At 34.5% G+C, this 18072-nt stretch overlaps 1 protein-coding gene across 15 annotated transcripts; it reads right to left on the reverse strand.

Annotated features, from left to right (window-relative positions):
- Positions 1-3982: 3982 nt before the first annotated feature.
- On the reverse strand, positions 3983-17101 carry LOC112738057 (polycomb group protein EMBRYONIC FLOWER 2). Of its 15 annotated transcripts, none has more exons than XM_072215336.1 (25): positions 17009-17101; positions 16642-16849; positions 15666-15750; positions 15515-15581; positions 14262-14382; positions 13987-14134; positions 13562-13617; positions 12803-12905; positions 12512-12683; positions 12328-12396; positions 11536-11675; positions 11180-11370; positions 10849-10881; positions 10602-10633; positions 9954-10006; positions 9800-9853; positions 9657-9716; positions 9043-9089; positions 8813-8937; positions 7143-7281; positions 6380-6428; positions 5654-5737; positions 5159-5238; positions 4904-4993; positions 3983-4387 (listed from the first exon to the last, which is right to left on the reverse strand). In XM_072215336.1, the coding sequence occupies exons 5-25, from the start codon at positions 14324-14326 to the stop codon at positions 4267-4269; spliced, it is 1911 nt and encodes a 636-aa protein (XP_072071437.1). In that variant the 5' UTR covers positions 14327-14382; positions 15515-15581; positions 15666-15750; positions 16642-16849; positions 17009-17101; the 3' UTR covers positions 3983-4266. The 15 variants fall into 15 exon arrangements, with proteins under 15 accessions (XP_072071437.1, XP_072071422.1, XP_072071444.1 ...); XM_072215321.1 differs by having other exon boundaries at positions 7143-7290; XM_072215343.1 differs by lacking the exon at positions 15515-15581.
- Between the last annotated feature and the right edge of the window lie 971 nt (positions 17102-18072).

Here is an 18072-nt window from a genome sequence, read left to right on the forward strand (position 1 = left end):
ACTTTTCACTAACTCTTCCTTCAAAACAGAAACCTCCCCTCTATCTGCAGAAACTTTCTTACATTTCAACTCTTGGCTACGCCCAAGACTGGCAAGACGAAGACCAACAACCTACACAAAAGAATACAAAAAGCTTGTAAAAAATTCAAAAAACACCAAGTGAGGCAGAAAAGTTAGCCCATTACCTGCATATACTGACCAATCGCCATGTCTCCAACCTCGTTCGCAAGCGAAACATCGGCCGACGACTGACAATACTCGTCCACTACAGCCATATAAGGATATTCTCTCCCCCAGACAGAAAACCCCTCACTTTGTTCAGAAATTTCGTGAAGCCTTTTTTGGTTACCCATAAAGGCTTGTATCTCCTCGAGAGGAACCCCAAACGACTTCTCCTCAGAGTCATCAGACAGGTCAACAAGATCGGACTTCCTCTTCCTTTTAACAATAACCTTCCTCCGACCTTGCCGAGGCTGGGTAACCTCACCAGTCCCAGCAATTTTCTCAACATTAGAAGATGAAACTTCCTTCTCCAAGTTCTTATTCTTGAAACGTGTCCTCAAAGACGCAGCTGAAACCCCAGGATATTTACCACCTACAAAAAATAAGGAGCATCAGATATCTGAAAAGAAATAGCAACTACATCACAAACAACCCTATCACTCACCTAAATACTTTAAAACAGCATCTTTATCCTCTTCCCACTTCAGAAGCTCATACATTGAAATCAGGTCTCCCCGACCGATGTTCTCAACAAGAAACTCAATCAAACAAGCATTTCTCGGAAGAATAACTTCGGGTCCGAGTATATTCTGAGGTTCCGAGCACCAATATAATGGGAACTTTTCAGCCATATTTTCATCTACGAAAAATGGAAAATCCTTTTCCAAACCCCTAACCTTAAAGTACATCTCCTTGAAATCTTTGAAAGAAGACTTATACAACCTGAAAATGCCAAACCCAGGGGTGCTGTTGAAATTTATCCAACCCCCCTTCCACACCCCTTTGGCTTGGAATACTGAGAAGAAAAGGTCAACAGAGGGTACCTGCTCCAGAAATTCCATTAGAATTTCAAAAGAACGCAAGAACGCCCACCCATTTGGATGAAGCTGCGATGGAGCACAATTCAACTGTTTAAGGATCTGACACTTGAAATCTGTAAAGGGTAACCTCACTCTCAGTTCTTCCAGAACACAGCTGTGCATGTAGAAAAATTCAAAACCACTCTCACGGTGATAAACCCTATCATTTACACTACATGGCAGTAACTCAACCCCAACTCCAGAACCAAGCCTCACCAACTTACTTACATCTACCTCCCTCACGGCAGCCTCATCACAAAATAACGACACCCGAGACCTCACATCATCCCCAACCCAATCGTAAGACCAATCTACTTTATCCTTCTTCTCCTTCTCAAACCCCATCAAAAACACAATAAAACAAACATGCAACCAACAAACAGAAAGAAGAAGAAGGAAGAGAAAAAAAATCACAAAAACGCAGACATAGCCATACCTCTCTTGCTCATTCTTCACAGAGAAGGAGAAAATCAAAATGCCCAAGTTCCAATCAGTAAAAGTTATTAATCAAAATAAAAACGTTTCAAATATCACCATTGCATCAATCACACGAAAGGACGAACGGAACATTGGAAACTACCAAAACATTAATGAAGCACCCACTCATTCTCTCTTCTCAATAAAAAACAAACACGTTGTCCAACGTGGCAAAAACAAAGTCCCTTTAATGAAGTACGTTGAACTGGGGGCCCACTCAGAAATCCACTCAACCGAGTTATAACTCATCACAAAAAGCTCAACCTGCTTCATTAAAAAACTTTCCACAGGCTAAGCTTGGGGGCTGTGATATGGTCATCATTAATACGAGTTATATATCTCGGACTCCTAACCGTTATAGGCAAGCACCATAACTCATCATCATCCGTTATTACTCGGACTTGATGAGCTATAACTCGGTAACGTTAACATTTTTACAACCGACGTCTCAAAACGGCACAATAAGAAACCGACGATTTATTGTTGAAAAGATAAACGGACGAGAAGCTCTCCATATAAAGGGGGGAGAAACATCTCGTTAAGGTAAGTTTTTTTTACTGAATTCCAAATACTGACTTAAACATCGTAGTGCCTTTGCAGGTACACTCCCCCCTCCCCCCCCCCCCCCCCCCCCCGCGTTTTTCATTGCCCGCATTCTTGCATAACAATAACTATAAGAAGCTCGAACTCAAAAGGACGGACGCTCAACATTCCAGCCTATAGCTCGGCCGATCCCGAGAAGTGGAAGCCGATCTTTTTCCCAGGCAAGATCAGTACCGAACTTTGCCTTATATAAAGGGGAGCATTCAGCACGCCCTCCACATGTTGCTTTATCAACCAATAGAGTGAGACACGTGTCAACACGCCCTACCCGTGCTGACTCAGCACGCCCCCCGATGTGCTAGAGCTTCAAGCAATCAGGCCTCGCCACGTGTCAGCACGCTCCTCACGTGCTGACTCAGCATGCTCCCCATATGCTGCTTGCCAATCCAACCAGGCTTCCCAACGTGTCAACACGCCCTCCACATGCTACTAGTCAATCCAAGCAGGCTCTGCCACGTGTCTTCCACGCCTCCCACATGCTGCATGTAACACGGCCCCTGTGTGTTAAACCTTGCACTTGACACGCCCACCAAAGTATAAATACACTCACTACACTCATTTCCAACTAAAACAGCACCCCTAACTTCATAACCAAATTCTTGAGCCTATAGCTATATATACACCTTTCTATATGATGCATTATAATATTTTCCTTTTCATTTTATTCAAACTTAAACTAAAAATCAACGAGACCACCACTTATGGTTAACCCATATTGTCGACGTCATTAAGTTTAACAAGTATACTATTTTTTTTTTAGATTCACAGATAAACTTTAATAATTCAACGGAGATTAGTTTTTTTTATTATTATTATTTATATGAAATTGTTACATGTTCAAAAGTGACCAATTCTATTCCTACAACACTAGAAAAAAATATAATTATTCATAATTAATATCCAAGTAAACGATATATACGATATTTTCAATTTTTTCCCCGACAGGGCGACAGTTAAGGGTGGAAACAGGCCAGACCAGGTCAGGCTTTAATGAGTACTGAGCCTGGCCTGTTGTTAAATCTGGCTTGGCCTGAAACATGTCAATAGACCTGTTTTTTTTAATAATAATTAAATTTAAGATATAATTTAATTTTTAAAATTATAAAATATAAAATAATAAATTTATGAATAATATTGATACAAAATACATATATATAATTAAAGAGACAAATGGCTGAGTGGATAAAAGTATTATTATAACATAGAAGACCCAAGTTCAAATCTTTCTAATAGCATTTTTACTAGTATAATAAAATTCTCTATATATATTTGCAGGCTCAGGCCGACCTGACAGACCCAACACCCAACAGGCTATTTCAAAAGTCTAGGCCTGACCTTTTAAAGAATATAGGCTTTTTTAATAGCCTGAGCCTGGGCCTATTTCCTATCAGGTCAGGCTAGACCCCTGGCCTGACCTATTTCCACTCCTAACGACAATTTGTATGAAATTTTCATTAACTTCTAAACTATATTTAAGCATATTTAAATTTTTGCAGATTTTTATTTTACAATAATTTTTTTAAAACTAAGAAATATATAACACCAAAGGACACTAGATTACCCAGGTCCAAAACTTAGGTAACATTGGCTGCGAAGAACATGATTATCAGTTATCACCGTTAGAAAGCAAAAAAAAAAAAAAAAGAAAAAAGTTCTCTCATGAAGGCATCATGTGATCTCGTTATGTGTTAATGTTCACTGTTATTTAGAAAGTGAGATTAAGTATGAAACTGAAAACGTATAAAATTAATGATAAAAATCAAGACATCTAAACATCATATGAAACTTTCACATGAAACAAACTTTCCAAAACAAAATAGTTTTGAAGGCATAAACAAATCAGGAATATAATACTCAATGTTGCTGAATAATTTCTTCGGCTACATTCCCCAGAAAAATGTAACAAGGGATGGAACTTTTATCCCTTTACAAATTTATGGTACAAATCCCGGTAATGAGTATAACCATACAAAAGGGTATAAAATTGAAACGAATAAAAATTCCCCCCATTTGGTGACAGCAATTTGTTTTGTGAAGAAAAAAATGGTCCTTTTTTCTATACGTCATCTTGTCTTTTGTATTTAAAAAGATGAATAATTGTGTTTTAACTATTTGGGGCTGATTTCTCCCTCTGATACCGTTGAAGAATAAGGCTGCACAAATTAATAGTTCGTGCATCAAGAAGACCATGATTCCATAATTTGATAGAAAACAGTCTCCAACACCTGCCAACATGACCAAATTTTTTATTATTTGCAAATCTTGAAACATCCAAAAAATATGATGATAATGAAGCATGACATTTTGATTAGAGTCATAAAGATGCTAAAAGAGCAAATAATAGAGCGCATCAATTCTATCAAAAATGAGAAATCAAATAAATGCATTGAAAGTGTCAATTTATTCTTCCATGAAATCCAGATTTATGTCTCTCACTCCAATATAAAACAGCTCCTTTCAATATATATATATATATATATATATATATATATAGAGAGAGAGAGAGAGAGAGAGTTGAGGTAGTTTGATTTGAATTTCGGTCTATCTCACATTTGTCTTGCAAAATTTTGTAAGAAATAATTTTAAAATGGTTATTGTGGGAGGTTGGGAGTCAAACCTAGTCTCTTCAAGTAATACTCTTTATGGATTCTGCTAAGATAAACCCTAAACCCTAAACCCTAATCGCAATTATAATATAAAATGAGAGCACCCTGATACAAGCAAAAGGAAAGGCTAGTTACCAAGGCAATATGGGGCACTCTAGAAGCTCGAAGCCATGAACTTTTACAAAAGCTTCACATGCCCATGGAATATGACCATCAGCTAGCACCCTGCCAAATGAAGAAAATAATTGATGCTAGAAAGTTTGCATTCAAACGAAAAAGTCTATCACCTTTCCCTTTAAAACAAATCTGGAAGGTGAAATGGGGCCATAAACAAAATAAGGAAGAAGCAACTAATGGTGAGCAAATAGAGTCAAAATGAAAAGCACTTACCGTTGCTTTCGAACAAATGAGTTCCACATATGCATGAATTTCTTCTCAGCTTCGGTCACGTCCACAAAATTACCAAGCATCTGCAAGGTATCAAAATGTTTCAATGAATCCTCAAAACATAATCAAAGTATGAAGAAATACTAAAAGGTGCAATAGATTTCATATTTCGACCCCAGAGCCTCAACCTAAACCTATACAATGATCAAGCAGAAATTTAATCATCAAATTAGAATCACAAATGGTAAGCTCTCCTAACAAGGTCTAAACCATCTAATTTAGGCGCAGATGATGTAAATCCAGACAACAATCTGTTAAGAAAAAAGTATATAGAGTAATTAGTAGACTCTAATGGGTTAAGTAACTAGCCACAGGGCCATCCAATTATATCCACAAAGCTCTAACAAACCATTCTTGTACAACAAGAGCTACATTTTCGGAAAAGGTAAAAGAGACTACAAATTCAAAACAAAGGATCACAGATATAATCGTGCATACCCTTCGATCTTCAAAACTTGCTACTTCGTCATCAACTTCATCCTCACTATCTTCTTCTGATAGAACTTCTTCAAGTTCCATTGGCTTGAAGGAAAAGGATAAAAAATAAATGAAAATGAGAAACTATTTGTGAGACATAAATAAGCATTAAAGGGCATGTAATTACACATTTTGATTTTCTTTTTTGAGAGAGAGAGAGAGAGAGAGAGGAAACATTTCTCTGAAATATGTATGATGATTCTGAAGTTCTCAATTGAGGAACTTCTCATTTATATACAACTATACAAGCAAATCCTATCTTGTGGAGGAAGCTACTCTAAGGGTAGTTTGGACCTTTCGGTGTTTAGTTAGTTAAAGCTGGTACAGCTGTCATCCCAGCTAGGAGGAGGTGGTTATTGCTATTCCTAGTTCTATATGCCTACCTGAGACTTCCCAGCGTATCTATTAAGAACTTTTCATTTTGATAAACATATCAAGTAAAAAAAAATGTTTTTGATAAAATTTTCTATTCAAATCTCCAATATTAAAGAATCCATGGTCTAAAATCACATTTATTATCCAACCAATTGCAAACAAATAGAAGAATTTCCACAGGGAGATCACGGAGCACTCTATATAGGCCTCTCATCATACTTGGCTCGTGGTTTTTCAAGATGCTTTATATGTGTGATGTGAAGGAAATTGAAGTGCCGAACAGTAAACTAATAAATGTCAATCACTTATTACCTGGTATTTGTGAGAGTGATAGAATTTTCTCTTGCTTAACTGGGAAAGGCTGAAATGTTTTCAAAGAACAATGTCAGAACTGTGTACATCAAGTAATTTACAGGAAAAAAATTATAATCGCATGTAGAGAGTGATATATGACAACTTGTTCCAACACTTCCTATATATACCAGTCCAAGTATCATAGGCAGAACAGTTATATTCCCTCTTAGTAAATATTGAGAAAAACTACAGCTCAATCCCTGAAAACTTCTGATAGTAATACATTTGTAATAAAAAAACACAGATTTTGGTCCCTGAATTTAACGAAAGATATTAACACAGTAAATTCTGAACTTAGAAATAAAGTGGCAAATGAAGTTCATGCATAAAAAATTACAATTAACAGACAAATGAAAGATAAACAAAACCCAAATAAATAAACAAAATCCACATACAACTAGATTCCAAACATTACATTGACCAGTTGCTGCAATACATTAGTTGTATAAATCAATTAATAAAGCAAGCTAGTGCTCAAGTTGAGCGAGACACCTTTATTGGCATTAAAGGCATTGCCAATTTATCAGAAGCTTTACATCTTACTCATGTCACTAAAATATTAAGTCAAAGTAAAATTGAATTTACAAGTGGAACATTTTCAATAACATAAGGATTGTAATTTCAATGTAGGGCCAAATGATTTTGTAATAAAATTATGCATCTAACAATATCCTAAAATGTAAGATTTCATTTATGTATTTTCATATCCCAAAGGACATACATTTGTGGGTCAATGTTATAACGCTGAATTGTTGACTTCCCTGTTGTAGCATCTGGTAACACTGCAGGATTCTCATATGTCGGTGGTTCAGGCAGGACACAATCTTGATGATGCAATTGTACAATAGCATTTGAAACCCCTGCAATGTCTAGCATTTCATGGCACATTCATCACACTATAACACTAATGCTACCACAAATATCCCATAAGATTTACTCTTTCCCCTTTTTATCACCAAATATCCCACAAATATTTGGACCAAGAAGTCACATTCAACAAAAAAATATGAAAGACCATATCAGAAAGTTAACAAGCATTTCTATTTCTAAAGGGGAAAAAACAAAGGGAGGTTTAAACTTTAAGTTGGAATCAAATAAATTATGACTAGTTATTGGCTTATTGCACATGTGACCATTGGGTTTTTCAAGAATGTCAGGACAGAGATCCTATAGACTTGCTACTCCAGATTGCACAAAATTACATCACTCACACTCATCTGAACCAGCTTGGATGTCAAATCAGAGCCATAAAAAGGGGAGATGACGTCCTCTGTGGTGGTATTTCAATTGATCTTTTCCCTTTTTAAGACAAGGAAAGCAGCAATAAGGTAGGAGGAGGTTTCCAGGCGAATCTCACAACAGCAATGAATACATACACAAGCAAAAATTCTATTAAAGGATATACCCGCAGTGTCCTCAAAAATCCTATGCAAGCCATATATTCCCCTAATTTCTACCTTTAATTTGTCAAAGACCAAATTTTCATGTATTTCAATTCTGAGGACTTCTGCTGTCATGTGGACAAGTTAGTGCAAATAAATAAGATTAGTGCCTTATATAAGTTTTGGTAAATACTACTTTCTGCCAGGATGATTTTGCATTGTTGTTGATAACTCAATAGTTAAAAGTTTTAAATATCTTGAGTGCATCATACAGGATAATGGAGAGATTGAACAGGATGTAAATCATAGGATACAAGCAGGTTGAACAAAATGGCAGAGTGCGTCTGGTTTTATATGTGACAAAAAAGTACCTTTAAAACTTAAAGGTAAATTCTATCGCACTACTATCAGACCGGTTATGCTTTATGGTACAGAGTATTGGGCGATCAAAGGAAAACACGACAATAAGTTAAGTGTGGCAGAGATAAAGATGTTGAGATGAATGAGTGGTCATACGCGATTGGATAGAATAATGAAGGAAGATATAAGAGAGAGAGTTGGAGTAACACCTATTGTGAAAAAGATGGTAGAATCGCGTCTCAGGTGATTTGAACATGTGAGAAGAAAACCAATAGAACACCCAGTCAGGAGGGTGGATGAGATGGAAGATGGACAAGGGGTGAAAGGTAGAGGAAGACCTAGGAAGACCATCCATGAGGTGGTCAAACGAGATCTACATGTAAATAGTTCTTTTGTAAACATGATACATGATAGAGCTCAATGGCATCATTTGATCCATGTAGCCGACCCCACCTAGTGGGACAAGGCTTCGCTATTGTTGTTGCTGCTGTCGTTGATAATTCAATGCAAAAAGTGGCTCTCATCACTTTGACTTATGTAACAACCATCATTGAATTAAAGAAAATGTTGAATTAACTGTCATTTTTCTTGGCTAATTAAAATTAGTTGCACCACTTAGTAAAATACTTGAAATAGTTGCCATACATACCATCAGCTTTCTCCAAAAGATCACCCTCTCCAGTTGGAATTTCGGATTCTAAGACAAGTGGATCCGCAGCCTTTGCTTTTTCAGAAGGTTCATCCGCTGGCTGTATTCGCTTAAGTGGTTTGGCACTAAAATAGGTTTTAGATTACCAGTTTACGAAACAAAATGCATCTATATGAAAGTATATGCAGCCAAGCAAATCTCAAAACAATGCAGAAATGAGAATAGCTTACCAAAAGTTGATAGTGTACAACTTGGGATCAACAATATTTGCAAAAATCTGGAGGGAAATTAATTAGTAAGTTATTAAAGTGAACAAATCATTTTCAAATGAATTCATACTAAAAGTTCAAACAGTTTTGTCATGCTTACTTCCATGTTTCTAGGAACCTCATCTTCTCTAAAGCACAAAATTATCAACATTTATAATTTTGGACATTATACATAGCAAAGTAATGAAATCCTAGAAGTTAAGAGATGAAATCCAATAGATATTATACAATACTTATAAAATACATGATTTAATACAAAATAAAAACATAATGTAATATAAAAAAATATTAGTTGAAGTATAAAAGTAAACAATTTATCATAAATTTTACTAAAAGGTATACTTCAAATATAAATATATAACTTCGGGGGTTGGGTGGTCAACCTGAACCCAACCCGAAAATTACACTAGTTGAAGATTGCAAATCCGAACTTTACAAAAATAAGTTTTGGGCCAGGCAGGCTGGATATGAACACTGAAGAGGCATTGCACATTATATTCAGTTCTATTGTAAGAAATATAATAAAACCATACAAACTTAAATTTAAAAACAAATTGACGTCAAACTGTTCTAACCTCAGATTTCCAGTTATCAGTTTTCACAGACACGTTTATCGTCGGACAGTCCTCCCATGCCTGCAAAATGATTTATAATTGAAACTAACAGTTTAATACAGCTCAAAGAATGTAAGCTTGCCAGAGATCTGAAGAAGACTGACCGAAAATTCATAGTTGAGAAGATCATGAGATGCGAGCAAGTGATATTTTATCCCCTACAAACAGAACATGTCAGAAACAAAAAAATAATTTTATAATTATCACATCAAAAATTAAATGTTTAAATTATCAGTCAAAACTCAAAAGCAGTCTAACCTTGTAGCTTGCACATCTAACCAAACATAACGGACAGGAGAAATCTTCAGTGACTGCAATTAAAACTTTCTGTTATTAGATAATCAGATTGCCAGCATGCTTTGACATTAACAAGGTAACAGATATCAATGTAAAATAAGAATCTAAGCTTAAATATGTTTTTGGTTGCAAAAAATATGGTCAATTTCAGTTTCAATCTCTTGAAAACTTTTAGATTGATTTTGATCCAAATTATTTTACCATGTTTGGTTTCAAACACTGTTGTGCTAAATTTTGGTCCCTGTAAGTATTTCATAACTTTTGTTTGGTGATTAAAAAATTAACAATTTACTTTTGCTGCTTATAAATATTACCACTCGACAACTAGGCTAACAGAATAGGTATCAAAACACAACATTTGGAAAATATGTGGATTGAAACTAAACCAAAAACTTTGTAGAGATTAAATCCAAAAATCACTGTATTAATCAAGACTAAAATCATTTTCTTTTAAGATATCTATATATCCCACAGTTAGCTATGCATCTTAAATAGAACCCACAAACAGCTATACTACACAACCATAAATATGTAATCAGCTACATGGATCAAACTACATTGATTATTACCCAAAAAAAAAAAAACGACCATGAAAGCAACATTCATTACCTTCCGTTCTTTGCAATTTATCATAGTAATACCTGTAATATAATTTTATAAAACAGAAGAACAATCAGTAGCAAAATTTCAGCATTTCTTCTAAAAGCAAATAACATGAAATGCAAAAGAGATACAGAAAACATAAGAATAAATGTGATCTTCATTACCACTGTGTATTTGCCCCGTTAAAAGACCACTAGCATAATCCCCATAAAAGAACCTGAGATTGTATCATAAAGAAGTTAAAATATAATACCTGTAATTAAATTTCACATTGCCCTCCTTCAACCTGAATCATATAAGTTGGTAAGAAGTTAGAATGAAGACCAATTTATTTAATATAAAGTACAAGACAGTTCCAATCAAATAAGAAGAAAATACATGTAAATTTTATAAGACTGGTTTGGAAACCACACTACTCATAGTTACAATTCAAATATCTGCTTTGCGTTCAGCAGGGTAAATCAACAGAAAAATGAACTAGATAGTGCAACAAAAAGTTAAAATAAATAAATAGCAAAGAACTAGCACTTGCAATCCGCCCCAATTATTCATGGAAAAGAATCTTATGAGAAAATGGTAATTACCGGATGATACGAGATAATGATGGCGATGCTAGTGCAGTTATGTTTGTATAATGGGAAGATTTCTCTTTAGCCCCACATTGTTGGGCATACATTTTGATTTGCAATTGCTTTGATGTACTCCTTAGAAACCCATTCTCAAAATTATTTGATACTTGAACTGAGATGCTCTGTTCCTTATATCGAACACCATACTGCAGCATTAAAAAAATTGTAATATGGCACATCTATCTTAGTTGGAATGGATAAAAAGGTTTGAAATTGCTAACATAAAATAGTACAGTCAGAATAGAATATGCTTTAATAATCAGCACAAAGAAAGAACAATAAAGACAATATTAACTCTTAGCACCACATACCTTTAGAAAACAAGGATGCAGATCAACAGTTGACACAGCCTCAGCTTGAAGTCCCAGTCTTAAATTTGGAGATTCATCCCACGACTGAAAAATTTTTTCCAGAGATACTTTCCCACATAAGCAGTACTGTCCATCTCTTGCTATCAAGCACAGAATAAAATGAAAAGAAAAGATGAATTCTAGCACTGGAGTGATCAAGTTCACAAATTACCCATTTCATTAAAATCAACACAATTTTTTTGTTTGAGGAAGGGGGGGTAGAGGAGGTGTAAATCTGTTACTACACCTTGAAACATTGGACTTCTTTTCTAAAACAAAATCACTACAACAAGGAGAATATAATTACATAAGAGTTAAGAGGATAAGGATCCTTGTTAACAAGAAACAAAATACATAAATAATCAATATAGCAAAGGTGAACAGAGCCCCTCAACATACCTGTAAGAGAATTTGTAAAATGATCTATTCAATCTTATGATCTTTAATAAACCATTAGTTACAAATCATTTCATTTGAGAATTAGGATATTATTCTTGTCAAAAACCAAAATAAAAGCTTATGCTATTAAGTGCAATATGGGTTGTTTATCATCTCTTACACACATCAAGCCTCAAACTAAATTTTTAAGCACTTGATTGAATAGGTTATTATGCAATGGGGTTTGAAGCGTGTCACTGTGTGTGTGCACGTGTTGTGTGTCCATGTGGCTCAACTAGCAGTAAGGTCATATCAATATGGTCATTCACAACTAAATTTCACATTTCATCTGTAAGCAATAAAAGCATATCTCACATTCAGATGAACTTGGATCCAAAGGCATCAGGCTTGCATTGAGCCCAGATGAGGAATTTGGGTCCTCCACTGCAAGTGAAACAAAAATTAGTAAGAATTATATTGTACTTCATGTGTGCATGTGTGTGTGTGTGACTGTGTGCACGTGCATATTATGTGTGTGATTAGACAAGCACATGCATACCAGCTGTGAAAAACAACAGAACAAGTGACCCAGATTTAGCTGTCAGAGCTAGCCTATGAATGTCGGGGAGCAAAAAGTTTGCTTTGAGGTGAGTATCACCAGTATCACCATCAACTTCAGAAGGATCTCGAAGGATGAAAACCCGACCAATGCGATATTCAGCAGAATACCTCTTTGTTTTTGTAGTTAAAACACGATGAAGCAGAAACATTTATTAGATAAAGTATATGAACTAAGAAACTAAATAGTGAGTAATATTTATTAGCTCAGAATAACATACAGAATTCCTACCTCGGCATCCTCATCCTTAGAAGCCAGCCTTGCTAGACAAATATACAAGGGAAACGAAACTTGAGTTTCATCTGTATCACTCAGTAAAGCTGTCAATTGTATCCTAATATTGAAATGTAATTCATCAGTATCACAAATAAGATACTTTACCTAGGTAGAATGAAAGAAAATTAGGCAAAACCAGACAAAAATTATGGCTTAAATGAAATCATTACAAACTACATAAAATTCAACCAAATGTATAAACAGGTACATATCCATAGCCGAATATGAAGATTAAAAATGGGATCACAAGGTTTACATAATGTACATCTCATTTATCTTTACATAGAATCCCATGCTAGAAAAGATTACTAGTTGCTCTTTGAGAAAGCATGTCATATGTCTGCAAGAACTACTCAGACACAGTTGGAAAATCCTCATCCCATTTTACTGAGACCTTTGGAGCTATACCAACACTGACTTTTAGGTCTTTGTATAGATTGGACAACAAGAAGGTTATGTTCTAATGTTGATTTATGGCTGAATGGTGATCAGACTCACAAACATGAATATCCATCGGTTCTTATTAAATCAAAACAAATGATCAAATATATAGCAACCCAAAACCACTAAATGACTCCTAGACTTCACAAAAGTTTCTGTCTAAACTCAATGTACCACATCTACCCTGTAGGCATATGGCATAAAATCACATCGCATAAATTGAAAAAGAAGGATGTAAATAAGAGAATGAAGACTATGTATGATAGTTCTTACCTCTTCTTTTGCCTAGCCTTTATCTTATACTCCAAACATCTCTGAAGAAATGTAGGCTACACAATAGAAAAGCATATTGTTAGAATAAAACATGCAAAGTCATTGTCTTTAAGGACCAGAAATCAGCATAACATGAGGAACCAAACAGGATAATTTTTTCAATTTTTTTCTTTTTCGCAAAAATAAGAAGAAATATTAACAAGAGAATGAAATAACCAAGTCTGAGGTAAGCAAGTGACACGGCAACTAGGCAAGTAAACAGCAACTGCAAGAAATCCTTCTAAGACATCAGGATGGGAAACAATAATGCTACCTAGAATAAAATCCACTCTATGTTCATGCAACATATCCGAAGAAAAATTTATAAATAATCACATTGATATAATTAACAATGGCAGATAATTTTAACCAATCAGATGGAGTACATTCCGTAAAGCACGTCGCCGAAGAATGTTGTAGAATTCTACGGGCTTGCAATAAACTGCAAAACTCTCTTCTGCAGCAAGCTCCTCTTCAGCAGATAAATGCCCATGAGCATCTGGATAGCTTATTTGATTTGTGTTTCTGGAATATCTGCACAGGCAAACAGATATAAACATTGACTATGCTGCACCACTTTTCTGAAAAGACACCTGCATTTGTTTCTCTAGAACAGGAAACTACCAAGAGAACATCAAAGAATGGTCATAAGAGAACATACGATGTTTCGCAAGTTGCAACAGGAAAGCCTGGCATCGTTAAAGAAGTTTCAGATATATATAACATTTATCTGAACCTTTGAATCTTTGAAACTTTCTCAAGCAGCAAACCTGCAGTTGAAACTGCAGCAAGAGATCATCACAACCACGTAACAGATTATAGTCCTCATTTATAATAAAAGAAAATAGACCAAATATTTAACCCGCAAATCTATTTTCCATAAAATCGCCTATCCTATTTGAAATTGAATGTTTTCTGTTGTTTATTGCCACTGAACAAAAAGTTTGGATACCACAATAATTTCTTTTTTAACATAAACCATATGAAATCCTGATCACTTGAATGTAGAAAGTAGAATTACCTAATATGATTCAATCACTAAAAATCTTCGTATACTATTAAAAAGTAGCAGATTAAATGCGGATTTTGCTGCAAATTTCGGTCAAATTTTGTAATTTTGTTTTCTGCACTTTTTGCTGCGAATTTAAATCCGCAGCATATGAGTTCATGGATAACTGTTGTTGTGAATTTTCAAATTCACGGGTAATTTAACTGTGAATTTCGTCGTAAAAAACCTGCGAAATCCGCAAATAATTTCATGAAAAATCAGACAATTTCGTCGAATTTTTTTGCAAATTTAGTTGCGAATTTTTTCGCACATACTAAATTAACAACAAAATCAGCAGGTACAGGTGGCAACAAATTCCACAAGTAATACATTCATAGCGAAATTCGCAGCTAATTTTTGCAACATACTCCAAAAATTGCAACTAACTTTTGCAGCAAATTTTGCAAATAACTAATCGGCAGCAAAATTCACAAGTAAATCTGCAGGTAATAGATTCGCAAATAAAATTCAAAACTGAATTCGCAACAAAATCTGCAGCTAAGGATAAAATGAAAAATTGATAAAAATTTTATTTGTAGGTAATATCAATAACAAAATCCGCAAGTAAAATTATCAACAAATTAATTTGTAGATAACTTCCTCCTTATTCATTATGATTAATTTGATAAATCTATATACAACTACTAAAATATAAAAATAGGCATCAACAATCAACATTCAAGTAAATAGATGAGTAAAAAAACATTAAAACTAACATAGGTAAGTCTAATAAGTATCAAGCCTGAAACATCAACTAGCTAAATTGACATTATACTAAGATAGACAATATACTGTCCAAAGAAAAATAAACTATATAATATGCAAATACGACATGTTTACTAATCATCAGAATCTTCATACTCAACCTCCTCGTCATCTTCGTCAGCACTTTCATCAGTACAATAATCAGGTCACTTGATTCACTTCCATCACCTACATCATTTTGCAAATGTGAAGTAGTTGCTAGTCCTAACTTCTCAGTTAGCAAATTCAATTTACTACATCATAATCACTTACTTGATTGTAGATCAATCCACAACAAGGGTAACTTGATTGTTTTCTCCCTCTTTTCCTTGTAAAAATTCTAGTTCCTTTCTTCTGACTAGGGACAACAATAAGGGTAGCTAAGCAGCTTTCATATTGCTTAGTGCACAGAACATGTAGCAAGGTAATATAACATTGTGTTGCTTGATATTTACATAGTATAAGAACAAATACTTGAATAAGGATGACTGTAATCAACTAAGTATTTATTTCCTTGTTATTTAAGACAAATGAAGGTTATTCGAACTATGGCTCTAGCTTAAGTCAACCCAAAGAAACCTCAATTTGGATTTAAAGACTTGAATAAAGATGACTCTAATCTGCTAAGTATTGTATACTTAACATGAGAAACACCACATGTAATATGATGCAAGAATTATGAGGCATTAAAATTTTGGTGAAATGGTAATTAAGATGGGAAGGTGAGTATTCATTGTTGTCACTACTCGTTACATTCGAGAGAAAACAAGTCATCATAGTTCACAGATACAATAAGGAAGCAATAAGAAGAAACAAAGTAAAGGCAAGACAACAATTTATATTTACAATTTCCTAGTCTAATCTAACACTTCTAAGTTCCTACACATGATGAATTACTATAACATCAGTATTTTCTAGTCACACTTCTAGATACAAAGAGCCATAGGCATTTCAGAAGCAAAGTTCAATTGCAGTGAAGAGTGAAAATTCTCGGCATAACTTCTCTGACTCTAATCAAGAAACTCTAGTTCCGAAAGCAAGGAAATAAATAACTGTGTAATGCAATCACAAAACCAAGATAACCACAAGCATATTTTTGCAACGCATAGTGCACAGAACATGTTTGATGAAATTCCCCACATAAAAGAGGGAAGAACAAAAACAGCACAATCAATCTTAATACTAACATCACAAGAATCAATTAGTATAGAATAAAAACAATAATATATAAGATGGATGGAATAACAACCTTTGATGAAAAACAAGGAAGGAGCACAACAACTGGAAAGGGGGACGGACCGGCGAGCCTACGGCGGCGGCGGCGGCTATGTAAAAGCGAGAGACAGACAACGCAACGGACCGGCGATCCTGATCAGCGGATTCGTGAAAGCGAGAGAGACCAGGCGGCGGACCTGCGGGGCTGCTCGGCGGTGGCTTCGAGATGAGGAGGAACGCGGCTGAGGAGGGATGGAGAACCTCGTTAGGGTAAATTCTCTGATTGAAGAACCATTTTCATTTGCTTTTAATTGAAACTTCTATTTTCTTTTAGAATATAAGATTTTTTTAATTAATTTTTGAAAAACTTTATCAAATTAATATTATAAAAATTAATCTACCTATGGCTATTAAGCAAAGTTAATTCCCAAATCCTCATTGGATTGGTTTGGATGAATTTTCAGAAGTTCTTAAATAATATTTTTAAAAAATACATTTTAAAGATCGGATGTTATTTTATATTTGAATGTAAACTTCTATTATCTATTAATATCTATTAGAAGAAGATCCATGCAATCTACGGTTTGAAAATTTCTGTTTCCTGTTTTAATTTTCTTTTGTTCAGTTCTTTAAATGGTCACTTTTTACAATAATAAAAATATTTTTATTGTTTAATTTTTTAATTAAAAATAAAAGATTTATTTACTCTATTACTATTTAAAATACATAAGTATTTTTTCTTAATTTTTTATAATTTGCAGATTTTTTTCAATTAGGATTATTCATTCTTTTTATTCTTATTTTTTAAAATATTCACTTTAAATGTTAACATATTATTTGATGAGCACTTTTAAAATTGTCTAAAGAGATTACATTATATCTTATTCAACTTCATAAATTATATGACAATGAATACAATTTAAAAATATAAATAACATAATTCAGAAGATAAACATGAATAAGAACATTAACCAATATAATATAGGAAGGTTATTGAAAGAGCCTAGCAGCGGAAACGACAACAATGTCCAACACAAGAACAATATGGAAGCACTCACAACACAATATGGCAGCAACTATAACAAGCAAATATAGCAAGTAAAGCAATAACAAGAACACACCGAGATTTTAACGTGGAAAACCCCCTCAACGTGAGAGGTAAAAACCACGGGTCGTCCAGACCAATGAAATAACTCCACTATAATCAAATGAGGTACAAGAGAGTCTCAAACAAAGCACAAAAAAATGTGCAAATAACCAGCCAAAACATCAATGCACCAAAGCTCACAAATAATAGGCAAGAAGATGAAATATACCCAAAAAACAGAGCTGATGTCGAAGCCAATTTCTTCCTCTGCAGACCTCCAATTAAAATCTTCACCGTTCAGAATGAAGAACAAGATGTGAAGAATCTACAGTCCAAATTTCACGTCGATCCAACGGTGAAAGAATGAGAAACTGCCGT

Source organism: Arachis hypogaea, chromosome 2, assembly GCF_003086295.3.
Source record: "Arachis hypogaea cultivar Tifrunner chromosome 2, arahy.Tifrunner.gnm2.J5K5, whole genome shotgun sequence".
Classification (NCBI taxonomy): domain Eukaryota; kingdom Viridiplantae; phylum Streptophyta; class Magnoliopsida; order Fabales; family Fabaceae; genus Arachis; species Arachis hypogaea.

Bases quoted from the DNA above. Each gene is read 5' to 3' on its own strand.
- LOC112738057 (XM_072215321.1), bottom strand. From the start codon at position 14,326: ATGTTATATATATCTGAAACTTCTTTAACGATGCCAGGCTTTCCTGTT. The intron at 11,371-11,535 runs GTATGTGGTGCT...TTAATGCTGCAG, and splicing joins TGCATCCTTGTTTTCTAAAG to TATGGTGTTCGATATAAGGA. The intron at 10,007-10,601 runs GTAATGAATGTT...TTTTAATTGCAG, and splicing joins TAAATTGCAAAGAACGGAAG to TCACTGAAGATTTCTCCTGT.